Source organism: Salvelinus namaycush, unplaced genomic scaffold (genome assembly GCF_016432855.1).
Source record: "Salvelinus namaycush isolate Seneca unplaced genomic scaffold, SaNama_1.0 Scaffold191, whole genome shotgun sequence".
NCBI lineage: Eukaryota > Metazoa > Chordata > Actinopteri > Salmoniformes > Salmonidae > Salvelinus > Salvelinus namaycush.
This window is the reverse complement of record NW_024058686.1, coordinates 51,951-66,084: the sequence shown is the minus strand read 5'-3', so window position 1 is coordinate 66,084 and position 14,134 is coordinate 51,951. Positions and strand designations below refer to the sequence as shown.

General features: G+C 42.4%; 1 protein-coding gene across 1 annotated transcript; it reads left to right on the top strand.

Annotated features, from left to right (window-relative positions):
- The first annotated feature begins 10,455 nt into the window (after nt 1-10,455).
- On the top strand, nt 10,456-13,750 carry LOC120037834 (trichohyalin-like). The gene is made up of 2 exons (XM_038983805.1): nt 10,456-10,959; nt 13,239-13,750. Exons 1-2 carry the CDS (start codon nt 10,484-10,486, stop codon nt 13,261-13,263), a joined length of 501 nt encoding a protein of 166 aa, XP_038839733.1. The 5' UTR covers nt 10,456-10,483; the 3' UTR covers nt 13,264-13,750.
- Nucleotides 13,751-14,134: the final 384 nt, after the last annotated feature.

The window sequence follows — 14,134 nt, the reverse complement described above, 5'->3', positions numbered from 1 at the left end:
CCATGTAGGAGCAGTATAGACCTAGTCTGTTCATTATATACATCTACATGATGTATTGTTACACCATGTAGGAGCAGTATAGACCTAGTCTGTTCATTATATACATCTACATGATGTATTGTTACACCATGTAGGAGCAGTATAGACCTGGTCTGTTCATTATATATGTAACAGTACTCTGCTTGCGTTGTGTACAATCAATCCTCTGTCAACTGTCAACACTGAAAGCACCTAGCAATGTATTGGGGATGTGAGACATGTGTTTTACCTTTCTTCAGGCTCCTGTGTAGAACAACTTGTCAGATGGTGCATTGGAGACAGATGTGTTCCTGTCCTGTCTTTTCACAATAATATTGCAGGTATGGTTCTACTGTTCTATTGTCTAAGGATTAAGATTATACATTCTTTGTATTAAGGACTGGTTATTATTTTATAGAATACATTATGGCTTTATATATGAATGTGATTTGTGTGAGTCTGAGAAAACACTGAGAGAGAAAGAACAACTTGTCAGATGGTGCATTGGAGACTGATGTGTTCCTGTCTTTTCACAATACTATTGCAGATCAAAATAAAAGCCTGAAAGACAGCCGTGGTGTCGCTCTTCATGTCTTGGTTCTCCTGTATGTACGATAGCATAGCTGCCTATGGCCTGATATGTGGTACATAAGAAACCCGCTACACGTAGCTAGCTACACCTAGCTATCTAACTACTACTGTGGTACATAAGAAACCCGCTACACGTAGCTAGCTACACCTAGCTATCTAATTACTCCTGTGGTACATAAGAAACCCGCTACACGTAGCTAGCTACACCTAGCTATCTAACTACTCCTGTGGTACATAAGAAACCCGCTACACGTAGCTAGCTACACCTAGCTATCTAACTACTACTGTGGTACATAAGAAACCCGCTACACCTAGCTATCTAACTACTACTGTGGTACATAAGAAACCCGCTACACGTAGCTAGCTACACCTAGCTATCTAACTACTCCTGTGGTACATAAGAAACCCGCTACACCTAGCTATCTAACTACTACTGTGGTACATAAGAAACCCGCTACACGTATTTAGCTACACCTAGCTATCTAACTACTCCTGTGGTACATAAGAAACCCGCTAACCGTAGCTAGCTACACCTAGCTAACTACTACTGTGGTACATAAGAAACCCGCTACACGTAGCTAGCTACACCTAGCTATCTAACTACTCCTGTGGTACATAAGAAACCCGCTAACCGTAGCTAGCTACACCTAGCTATCTAACTACTCCTGTGGTACATAAGAAACCCGCTAACCGTAGCTAGCTACACCTAGCTATCTAACTACTCCTGTGGTACATAAGAAACCCGCTACACATAGCTAGCTACACCTAGCTATCTAACTACTCCTGTGGTACATAAGAAACCCGCTACACGTAGCTAGCTACACCTAGCTATCTAACTACTACTGTGGTACATAAGAAACCCGCTACAGTGTTATTGTAAATCAAATAAAAATGTTTTTTCAATGTTACCTGTGGCCTGCTGGAGGTCATTTTGCAGGGCGCTGGCAGTGCACCTCCTTGCACAAAGGCGGAGGTAGCGGTCCTGCTGCTGGGTTGTTGCCCTCCACGTCTCCTGATGTACTGGCCTGTCTCCTGGTAGCGCCTCCATGCTCTGGACACTACGCTGACAGACACAGCAAACCTTTTTGCCACAGCTCGCATTGATGTGCCATCCTGGATGAACTGCACTACCTGAGCCACTTGTGTGGGTTGTAGACTCCGTCTCATGCTACCACTAGAGTGAGAGCACCGCCAGCATTCAAAAGTGACCAAAACATCAGCCAGGAAGCATAGGAACTGAGAAGTGGTCTGTGGTCACCACCTGCAGAATCACTCCTTTTTTGGGGGTGTCTTGCTAATTGCCTATAATTTCCACCTTTTGTCTATTCCATTTGCACAACAGCATGTGAAATTTATTGTCAATCAGTGTTGCTTCCTAAGTGGACAGTTTGATTTCACAGAAGTGTGATTGACTTGGAGTTACATTGTGTTGTTTAAGTGTTCCCTTTATTTTTTTGAGCAGTGTATATCAGAAAAATCACTAGAACTAATTGTTAGCTCCAACATTACTTGTTACTTCTGTGAACTTTCATTATCCTCCCTCCTCACAAATACAAATGTGAAAATATCTGAAAGTTATGTAGGTTTTTGGTAACGGAATTACAAGGCACAAGTCAATCTTCCTTAAACGATTTCTCCAAAACCAAAATGTAAGTGTTGATATTAGTAGTCAGGGGTCTTTACGTCAACATTATTATTTTTTATGTAGTTCTGATATTTGACCTTTTATGACTTTTTCTGGTGATGTTTTCTAAGATCCTTTTTCCATCTGTTTACCCAGAAATCAAAGCCTTCACTGGTTGAAAAATGGATCTAGAATTACATTTACCAAAAATATACACTCTTAGATTTCATTTGACACCCAATTACACATGCTCCTTCCTATGAACACCACGTTGGAGTTCCTGGGTCCTTTTACATGGAAATGCCCTACTGTACCTCTAGAGATGCTATCCATCCCCAACTAGTAATAAAGTGGTCGGGTTGGTTGCTTCTGGCCTTTCCAGCTTCAGGCTGAATCACACCCATGATGAGAGTTGGTTTACTGGACACACAGGGAGAAACTACAGTCTGAATCACACCCATGATGAGAGGAGGTATACTGGACACACAGGGAGAAACTACAGTCTGAATCACCCCCATGATGAGAGGAGGTTTACTGGACACACAGGGAGACACTACAGTCTGAATCACACCCATGATGAGAGGAGGTTTACTGGACACACAGGGAGACACTACAGTCTGAATCACACCCATGATGAGAGGAGGTTTACTGGACACACAGGGAGAAACTACAGTCTGAATCACACCCATGATGAGAGGAGGTTTACTGGACACACAGGGAGAAACTACAGTCTGAATCACACCCATGATGAGAGGAGGTTTACTGGACACACAGGGAGAAACTACAGTCTGAATCACACCCATGATGAGAGGAGCTTTACTGGACACACAGGGAGAAACTACAGTCTGAATCACACCCATGATGAGAGGAGGTTTACTGGACACACAGGGAGAAACTACAGTCTGAATCACACCCATGATGAGAGGAGGTTTACTGGACACACAGGGAGAAACTACAGTCTGAATCACACCCATGATGAGAGGAGGTTTACTGGACACACAGGGAGAAACTACAGTCTGAATCACACCCATGATGAGACTACCTTAAAAGGTTTGGTATTTGTTAGTGTTTAGGTTAGAGTCAGTTTCAAGTTTTGGCCAGACGGGCTGTCAATGGGATGTTGGTCTGAAAAGTCCATTTAGTCTTTCCCTTCTCAAACCTGTCCTCCCCCTAACCAGTTCCTATCATGTATTCCACCACCAGCACACCTGATTCACTAATCAGAGGTTTGATAATTAGTTGACCAGTGGTACAAAGGGGACTGGATCTAGGTGAACTATGTGGAGTGTCTTCCAGGGACAGTACAGTACAGACTGACAAGATAACAACAGTGTAGTTTACTCAACTCATTCAAACTATCATGACTATTGTTTAGAGAGAAGATCTGCACAAGGGCATAAAGTGTAAGATATAGCAAGAGAGGACAATATGGTGCAAGGCAGCCAAAGTGGAATCAAAAGTCATAGGCCTAATCATCAATCAAATATGAACTATAAAACCAAAATATAATCTACATATAAAGACAACATGTCATCTACATGTGTTATAGAAAAGCTCCCTTCTCACATCCCAGGTCACATATAAAGACATGTCATCTACATCAAGTTTATCAATCAAGTTTATTTTATATAGCCCTTCATACATCAGCTAATATCTCGAAGTGCTGTACAGAAACCCAGCCTAAAACCCCAAACAGCTAGTAATGCAGGTGTAGAAGCACGGTGGCTAGGAAAAACTCCCTAGAAAGGCCAAAACCTAGGAAGAAACCTAGAGAGGAACCAGGCTATGAGGGGTGGCCAGTCCTCTTCTGGCTGTGCCGGGTGGAGATTATAACAGAACTATGCCAAGATGTTCAAAAATGTTCATAAGTGACAAGCATGGTCAAATAATAATCATGAATAATTTTGTTGGCTTTTCATAGCCGATCATTAAGAGTTGAAAACAGCAGGTCTGGGACAGTGTTATATGTGTTGTATTTGTTACATGTGTTCTAGAAAAGCTCTCTTCTCACATCCCAGGTCACATATAAAGACAACATGTCATCTACATGTGTTATAGAAAAGCTCTCTTCTCACATCCCAGGTCACATATAAAGACAACATGTCATCTACATGTGTTATAGAAAAGCTCCCTTCTCACATCCCAGGTCATGTTTGGACTAGAACGCGACAACTCAACGGTCTATGCGCATCTCCCCAATAGCCGACAGACAACTTTCCTGAGTGCAATGTCATTAATGTGACCGATATGTACAGTATAATAAGCATAGCGAAGAAGAAAAATATCCTACTTCTGACGCACAGCAGAGACATCGCTGCTGAGATTTCCCCTGGAGCAAGAGTCCCTCCAGAATGTAAAAACAGTCATTGCGTTTCAATGAATGTACTCCCCAAACGCTTGTTGCATCGTAAACTATCCTCGCAGTCCCTTGGGAGTTCAGCGGAGGGATGATGCGCCGCTGCCATTTACTTGGATGAGAAGTTGGACGAACGCTCCTCCAGCTGACGATACGCAATGGTGGAGAACTACAGTGTGGTGATGTGTCGTTCACGAACGAACGGATCTTTTTGAACGGATCTTTTTGTTGAACGTCTGGAACTGCATCCGTGAAAGAGCCATTCATCTGGCTCTCTGATTTGCATACTGCTACTAGTGCTTGTTGAGCTCAGAACAACGTTTTTCTACAGATAATTAGTTGGTCCCTGTGACAGTCAAATCCCAATAACCGCCTGCCTGTTGAGCGTGCCTGTTGATTGGATCTAACCTCTCCGCTGTAGTAGTGATGACATCATTATCTAAAGGGGGTGAATCCTCACTGCAGAAACAATAAATAGTGTGGAGAGCGGGTCAATCTGGTCCACGAGGATTTATTTCATGCTTAAAAACGAATTCTTCATTTTTTACGCGCATTTCATGATCTGACTTAATGGTAGCCTACCTTTTGGCTTTTACATTGAATATTTGCAATTTTTTTCATTGTTCTAGATTTATTTTAAGCATTTTAAAGGTAGATCCGTTTATGAGCCAAATGAACCCGCTCTTTTACTTGAACGGAGCCAAATGTGCCGGCTCACCGAATAGACTCAGAAAGCCCATCACTACTACAGCGGAGAGGTTAGATCCAAACAGAGCACCACAATCAACAGACACGCTCAACAGGCAGGCGGTTATTGGGATTTGACTGTCACAGGGACCAACTAATAAGAGGTTATAATTCATTGGAATTGTTGTGATTGTATGTTTGTCTGTACAGTTATGGCTGTCCTGTTATTATTTTGTGTCTTGATCAATAATGAGTAGCTAAACCATATCGACTTTTGGACACTGATGCGCAGGAGAACCCCTAGCTGTCAATCAAGCAGGCGCCGGTGAACGGATTATGACGCTCGAGCGTTCCAAATGACGCAACAATACAGTTCCAGAACAGAGAAAGTTAATGCCGAAGATGTTGTTCGGTTCCACACTAAAACTGCTGTTTGACAAGTGGGATTTGAGGTGAGTCAAATATTTACAAAAGTTTACAATACATTAACCATCCGCTAGCCTACTTAACCTATAATTCTGTCATGGTAAGATAACACATGTGAAAGTGAACGTTAACGTATTTGAAATATTTTTTATGCCATTATCTAGCTAGCCTTATAAAATACAATTATTAATTATGGAATTGTTTTTTTCTGTTGCTATCAAATCAATCCATCTGTATTTACTCTTCTGTCTGTTTGCCTTGTTGACTTATCTGTCTGTCTGTGTACTGTCTAGCCAGCATATGCCAGAAAGGTTCTTTCACATAGGCTCATATTCACAAAGTCTCATAGAAGGAGTGCTGATCAATAATCCGTTTTGTCTTTTAAATCAAACTGAATCCGTTTTGATGGACAGGAGGGGACCTGATCCTAGATCAGCACTCCTACCCTGAAACACTTTGTGAACACAATCCAGGTGTGATTATGAAGTTGTGATGAGGTATTATTATATTAGTCGTGCTGATGCATGATGGGTTGTAGGCTAGAGCTTGAGTACTGTAGTCTGAAGGCTGTTTCTGAATGCACTGACCTGGTGAGTAAATGTTGTGTACAATGGCGCCATCTAGTGACAGAAACATAGAAACACACATTGTTGCTGAACGAAGGCATCTCTATATTCTCCAGAAATAAAACTTGTAGACCTTTCCTGCAGTCTCTGAGGAGATGGACACCTCTTCTTCTTCTGGACGATCTCCGTCTCCTACTGGGACTGTCTTCTTACCCCCTCCTATCATGTGGAACAGTCTGTAAGTCATTCATCACATAACCTAGCTCTGGTCCAGGGCATTATGTGCGGCTTGCTGAAGGAAGGCTCAGTGTCTGCAAGCTGTACTTAACGCCCTGGGCCAGAGCTACACATTACCCACCTCTGGCCATCATGGACAGTCAACTCATCACATTCACGTACTGTAAGTCACAGTTGAGTGAGTTGTGTGATTAAAGGCAGTTTAATTGAGCAGAAGTTTCATTATTATTGTAATATTGTAGTAAATTGTCTGAGTTCCCTTCCTAAATAATGTGTTGACATTCCTTTGCACCCAGATACAAGCAGGCAGAGATGGAGGTTCAGTTCCTGAGAAGAAGACCTGTACAGAGAAGGAAGCCCGCATGCTTGAGTTGAGGGGGAAGGATCGAACAATCCGAAATCAGAAGAAGGAGATGGACAGACTTCAAGTGTGCCTCTGGGAGGAGGAAAAGAAGAAGAGGAATGGTGGAACGGAGAAGGACGAGATGATTGAACAATTACAGTCTGAGACAGACCATCTCAGAGCCCTTTTGAAAGATGAAAGGAGGAGAAGAAGATTAGAAAGGGGTATTATGAAAGAGTGGAAGGCTGAGATCCTGAGACTGAGGGAGGCAGAGAGCCACAGGGAGGCAGAGAGACAGAGAGAAGCAGAGAGAAGCAGCGATACAGAGAGAAGCAGAGAGGCAGAGAGAGCCACAGAATGGGAGAACCAGAGACAAATGCTGGAGATCAACAGACTCAAACAACTGCTGGAGCTGCTAATGGTGGACCTACAACTGGCCCACGTAAGACATGTCATTGTTATTATTAAAAGGCAGTGTATATTCACCCGGCTGAAAATGAATGGCAGCAGTATGCTAACCCAATGTTAACTTTTATGCCTTTCCTAAACGTTAACCCTTACCTTAACCTCACTGAAACTATACCTAACCTTTACCATAACCCAACCCTAGGTCCTGAACCTAACCTTCATTTATCTCAACCCCTACGCCTTTCTTCTGCCGGTTGAATATCCACTTCCTTATTAACGTCATTACTGTTGTTGTTGTTGACAACTGTATCTGTGCAGGTTGTAAATAATTGCATTAGTGAAACATCATTTGTAGGAGTCATTTCTACAAGCATAAACATCAGAGGCAACATTAAATTGCAACGGGAATTTCTCAAACCCCTAACTGAATGGGCAAGCTAGAACTGTGTGTTTGTATTTGTACACATTTTGGACATAATTGATTCCATAAAATGTCTCATAATTTTTTCAAACCATGTCAATACATTAATTGACAATGAATTGTCCAGATGAATTGATCAAAATGACCCTGCTATTGATGTTGTTCAGTGTTTGATTCAATTACCTAGGTCTAAGTTGTATTTCTATGTATCATTCTCTGCAAATGCTTTGAAAGTATGTCTTGGTCATAGATTATCACTAATTTGACCTTTTAAATTTAAGCAAGAGATTGAGGCTATGGCAGAAAGTCATGGAGGATCAGCGACCAAGACTGGCCTGGAACAACAAACCTATTGAGACAGAAAGAGAGAGGGAAAGAGAGAAAGAAAGGGAGATGGAAATGGAGAGAAAAGCAGAATTGGAAAGACAAGAAATGAAGAAGAAAGTGAAACAGGCAGAAGAAACGATAAAAGTGTTAGGAGAGATTGAGAGATTGAAAGAGACTGAAAAGGAAATCATATTTGAAAGAGAAAGAGACATGCGTATTGCAGAGAATGAGAAAGTCAAACTGGTTAACGAAAAGGTGAAAGAGTTAGAGAGAGAGGTTGAGAGACTGAAAGAAGATATGACAAAAAAAGAGATTCAATACAAAATCAAATTTGAAAGAGCGAAAGAAGCGTATAGAAGACAGAATGAAACAGTGAAACAGGTTAACCAAAATGTACTAGTGTTAGACAGAGAGGTTGCGAGAATGAAAGAAGAGATTAGATTGAAAGACGAGACTGAACCAGAGAGAACATTTGATAGAGACAGAGAGAGAGAAAATGATTGGAGACGAAGTGAAGAGGAGATGAAAAATAGAGTGGAGAGAGAGATGGAGATGGAGACAGCCCTCATCAATGACAAAAAGACGTCTGAATTGGAGGAAGTCTTCAAGAAAATCAAGGAACAGCTGATAGAATTAGAAAATATGGAAACAGACAAATATAAATGGAAACAGAACCAAATGGACATGGAGGAGAAGATGGAGGGTGAGAACAACAAACAGAAAGAGGTAGAAAGAAAGAGAATGGAGAAAATACCAAAACAGAGACAACAAGAAGATGAGAAGAAGAAGGAGATGGAGAGAGAAGAAGAAGAGGAGAGACGCAAACAGAAGCACATAGAGATGGAAGAGGAAGAAAGAGGGAGTGAAAAAGAGAAACAGAGAGAGATCAAAAGGAAGAGAATGGAGAAGAGACAGAAAAATATGGAAAGAGAAGAAGAGAGACAGAGCGAGATTGAAAGAGAGAATGAAGAAGAAAGATGTAAACAGAAGCAAATTGACATGGAGGAAAGAGAGAGGGAGAACAATACACAGAGAGAGATAGAAGAGATACACAGAGGACAACAACAAGAGGAGAGACAAAAACAAATGGAGAAGGAGAAAGAAAGGGAGAAAGACAATGAGAATCAGAGAGATGGAATTAAAAGATCGTCAACAGAAAGAGATGGAGAAAGAAAAGATGATCATGAGAGAGAGGGAGGAAGCAGGAAGAAGAAAGGAGGGGCAGAAAAATAAGACAACAAGAGGAGCAGGATAAAAAACAAGAGATTGAAATTGCTAGACAGAAAGAAATGTTCAGACTAAGAGAGGAGGAGAGGCAGAGAGAGGAAGAGAGAGAGGAGGAGCGAAAGAGAGCCGTTAAAGGCCATTTAGCTTTAATCAGAGAGAGAGAGATAATAGAGGCAAACAGAAGAGAGGAGATGGTGGAAGAGGAAAGAAGGGAATTCCTTGAAAAGCACAAGAGGGGTGACTTAGAGGAGGAGGAGGAAACGGAAGAAGACAAGGAGGACATTCTCCCACCTGATAAAAGTATCCGAAGGAGAGCTGTGGGCTGGATAAATAAGAAGTGGGAGAAGAGGAACCTCAAGAAGATCGAGAGAACCTATCAGAGAGAAGCTGAGGAGGGCTATAAAATCGTCCACATAGGTAAGACCTGTTTTCCCTCTGCTCATGACATCATCCTCTTTAGTCTCCTCACATCAGTTACACACCAGTCATCATGTTGCATCATTGTTTCAATATAAAACTACTGTCTAAAGAATATGTTAGCTGACATGGCTAATTGAGTGACTGACTGACATAACAAGAAAAATACTGCTGATGTAACAACCACGTGTTTAAATGGTACATTGTGTCATCTACCAGTCTAACTCTCAAGACTAAGTAGAGACCCAGAAAGAGTTCCTAAAAAACACACACTAAAACGTGTTTTGGGGGGATCCGGGGGCTACTAGTGGCCATGCGGCCCTAAGCGATCACATATGCCCTACTAGTGGCCATGCGGCCCTAAGCGATCACATATGCCCTACTAGTGGCCATGCGGCCCTAAGCGATCACATATGCCCTACTAGTGGCCATGCGGCCCTAAGCGATCACATATGCCCTACTAGTGGCCATGCGGCCCTAAGCGATCACATATGCCCTACTAGTGGCCATGCGGCCCTAAGCGATCACATATGCCCTACTAGTGGCCATGCGGCCCTAAGCGATCACATATGCCCCGGCACTATACAAAGAATAGGTGCCATTCGGGACTCATGTTCAACTTAGGGTCAATTCGGGAATTATTGCACTTTATTGACAAATTCCATGCCTTGCTCAACTGAAAAGAGTAAAGAATCATTGAGATTAAATTGTGTTTTCTATTCTTCATTCCCTGTGTCCATTACATTTAAGTTGATACCAGATCCCTAAGTTAAATGTGAACTCTACTTCTTCTCCCCTACCAGCCATCCCTGGACACACAAGGCTAACAGCCACCATGACACGGGCAGAGAGAGAGAGGGAGAAGAGGAAGGAGCTGCTGAAGGCTGAGAAGAGAAGGAAGAAGATGGAGGATTTTAATAAGCAGTGGAGAGAGCAGTCCCTGCTTAAAAAACAAACTCATCAGAAACTGAAGGAGGAGAGGGGGAAGATGAAGGGACATTACCTGGAGCAGATGAATCTGGAGGCTGATGCTCAAATCAACACCCGGTGTCTAACCACCCAACACAGCCACGATTATCTGGAGACAACACAGCCCACTGGATCTGGAGATGGCCACCAGGAAAGGCCAAGGAGGCAACAGGCATGGGCAGAGAACCAGGAGGGGAGTTCAGAGAACCAGCAGGAGTGGCCAGAGAACCAACAGGGGGGGCCAGACAGCCAGCAGCTAGAAGCTCCAGAAGAGGCTGAAACATCAGAGCCAACCTCCAAGAACAAGAAAAGGCCAGGCATCTGGAAGAGAATTAAGATGGGGTAAAGAATGTTTAAACATCTATTCATGTTTTACACTGTTAATATATATGTTGTCACTTTAAAAAGTGACATTATCCAAATGTGAGGGTTTAGTGTACATGCAACACACATGTAAATATATAGATACTTACCTGTCTCTGATGTCTTACAGCATTCCTGACCTGCTGTCTGCCTAGAGCTGGAACATGTAAATATATAGATACTTACCTGTCTCTGATGTCTTACAGCATTCCTGACGTGCTGTCTACCTAGAGCTGGAACATGTAAATATATAGATACTTACCTGTCTCTGATGTCTTACAGCATTCCTGACGTGCTGTCTGCCTAGAGCTGGAACATGTAAATATATAGATACTTACCTGTCTCTGATGTCTTACAGCATTCCTGACCTGCTGTCTGCCTAGAGCTGGAACATGTAAATATATAGATACTTACCTGTCTCTGATGTCTAACAGCATTCCTGACCTGCTGTCTACCTAGAGCTGGAACATGTAAATATATAGATACTTACCTGTCTCTGATGTCTAACAGCATTCCTGACCTGCTGTCTGCCTAGAGCTGGAACATGTAAATATATAGATACTTACCTGTCTCTGATGTCTAACAGCATTCCTGACGTGCTGTCTGCCTAGAGCTGGAACATGTAAATATATAGATACTTACCTGTCTCTGATGTCTTACAGCATTCCTGACGTGCTGTCTGCCTAGAGCTGGAACATGTAAATATATAGATACTTACCTGTCTCTGATGTCTTACAGCATTCCTGACGTGCTGTCTGCCTAGAGCTGGAACATGTAAATATATAGATACTTACCTGTCTCTGATGTCTAACAGCATTCCTGACGTGCTGTCTGCCTAGAGCTGGAACATGTAAATATATAGATACTTACCTGTCTCTGATGGCTAACAGCATTCCTGACGTGCTGTCTGCCTAGAGCTGGAACATGTAAATATATAGATACTTACCTGTCTCTGATGTCTTACAGCATTCCTGACCTGCTGTCTGCCTAGAGCTGGAACATGTAAATATATAGATACTTACCTGTCTCTGATGTCTTACAGCATTCCTGACGTGCTGTCTGCCTAGAGCTGGAACATGTAAATATATAGATACTTACCTGTCTCTGATGTCTTACAGCATTCCTGACCTGCTGTCTGCCTAGAGCTGGAACATGTAAATATATAGATACTTACCTGTCTCTGATGTCTTACAGCATTCCTGACCTGCTGTCTGCCTAGAGCTGGAACATGTAAATATATAGATACTTACCTGTCTCTGATGTCTAACAGCATTCCTGACGTGCTGTCTGCCTAGAGCTGGAACATGTAAATATATAGATACTTACCTGTCTCTGATGTCTTACAGCATTCCTGACGTGCTGTCTGCCTAGAGCTGGAACATGTAAATATATAGATACTTACCTGTCTCTGATGTCTAACAGCATTCCTGACCTGCTGTCTGCCTAGAGCTGGAACATGTAAATATATAGATACTTACCTGTCTCTGATGTCTTACAGCATTCCTGACCTGCTGTCTGCCTAGAGCTGGAACATGTAAATATATAGATACTTACCTGTCTCTGATGTCTTACAGCATTCCTGACCTGCTGTCTGCCTAGAGCTGGAACATGTAAATATATAGATACTTACCTGTCTCTGATGTCTTACAGCATTCCTGACCTGCTGTCTGCCTAGAGCTGGAACATGTAAATATATAGATACTTACCTGTCTCTGATGTCTAACAGCATTCCTGGCGTGCTGTCTGCCTAGAGCTGGAACATGTAAATATATAGATACTTACCTGTCTCTGATGTCTAACAGCATTCCTGACCTGCTGTCTGCCTAGAGCTGGAACATGTAAATATATAGATACTTACCTGTCTCTGATGGCTTACAGCATTCCTGACGTGGTGTCTGCCTAGAGCTGGAACATGTAAATATATAGATACTTACCTGTCTCTGATGTCTTACAGCATTCCTGACCTGCTGTCTGCCTAGAGCTGGAACATGTAAATATATAGATACTTACCTGTCTCTGATGTCTTACAGCATTCCTGACCTGCTGTCTGCCTAGAGCTGGAACATGTAAATATATAGATACTTACCTGTCTCTGATGTCTTACAGCATTCCTGACCTGCTGTCTGCCTAGAGCTGGAACATGTAAATATATAGATACTTACCTGTCTCTGATGTCTTACAGCATTCCTGACCTGCTGTCTGCCTAGAGCTGGAACATGTAAATATATAGATACTTACCTGTCTCTGATGTCTTACAGCATTCCTGACCTGCTGTCTGCCTAGAGCTGGAACTCGAAGAAGCCACAGTTCCACTGAGGTTACATTGGTCATTAAAAGTGTCGCCCAATAATTCCTCCTCCTCTTTAAGTCATCAAGCCACATTTCCTCCACAAAACATGATCGTCTCCTCAAGCCAGCAAGTATCCTCTTTATCAGGCAACAAACCATCGAAGGTCAGTGACTCTCCTCCCCAGAGCAGAGGTTCTCATCTTTATCCTAATTAAATTCATCTCTGATCACCACCTCTACTGTCCTAGAAAATATCCCAAAAATGGAAATGGTTTAAACAGAAGTCCTCCCCTCAGACCAGTGGCTCCACAAACCAGAGTTTCTCATCTTTATTCAAGTTGAAGGCAACTCTGATCATTTCCACCACCTCACCTGTTAAGGGGAGGTGCTGAAAAGGAGGTCTGGGAGGAGGTCTGCAGGTAGCCTGGACCGGACCGGTAGCAGCTAAGTTGCTGGCTCCATCCCCGGGCAGAGCTACTCAAGTCAGGCCAGTGATGTTTGACGATGTCATTTTTGTTATTAAAGTTTTACGTTTTAATAAAAGCATTACATTTAAAAAACAATATTGTTGTTACGGTGTGGATTGTTTTGTTATTTCATTAGAATTGAAACATCCAGTAGTCATGGTAGATGTTAGACTTTCAATGAGACACCTAACATTCCATCAGTTTGCTACAATGTGTGACATGTTATATTAGAGAGGAGTCCTCTATACACATCTATTTTAGACCAGAGGAGAAATATCAGATTGAAATAGCTTCTCTAAGAATCTGAGGAGAGAGCAACAGTAGACGCATCGTTAGCTCCCCCACCTCCAGTTCAGTACTTGGGTCATTCCACCAGTTGAGCACCTTTTGGGGAGTGT

Coding starts and splice junctions, on each gene's coding strand:
- LOC120037834 (XM_038983805.1), top strand. CDS start 10,484: ATGACACGGGCAGAGAGAGAGAGGGAGAAGAGGAAGGAGCTGCTGAAG. Junction 10,960..13,238: donor TGGAAGAGAATTAAGATGGG/GTAAAGAATGTT, acceptor GATGTCTTACAG/CATTCCTGACCTGCTGTCTG.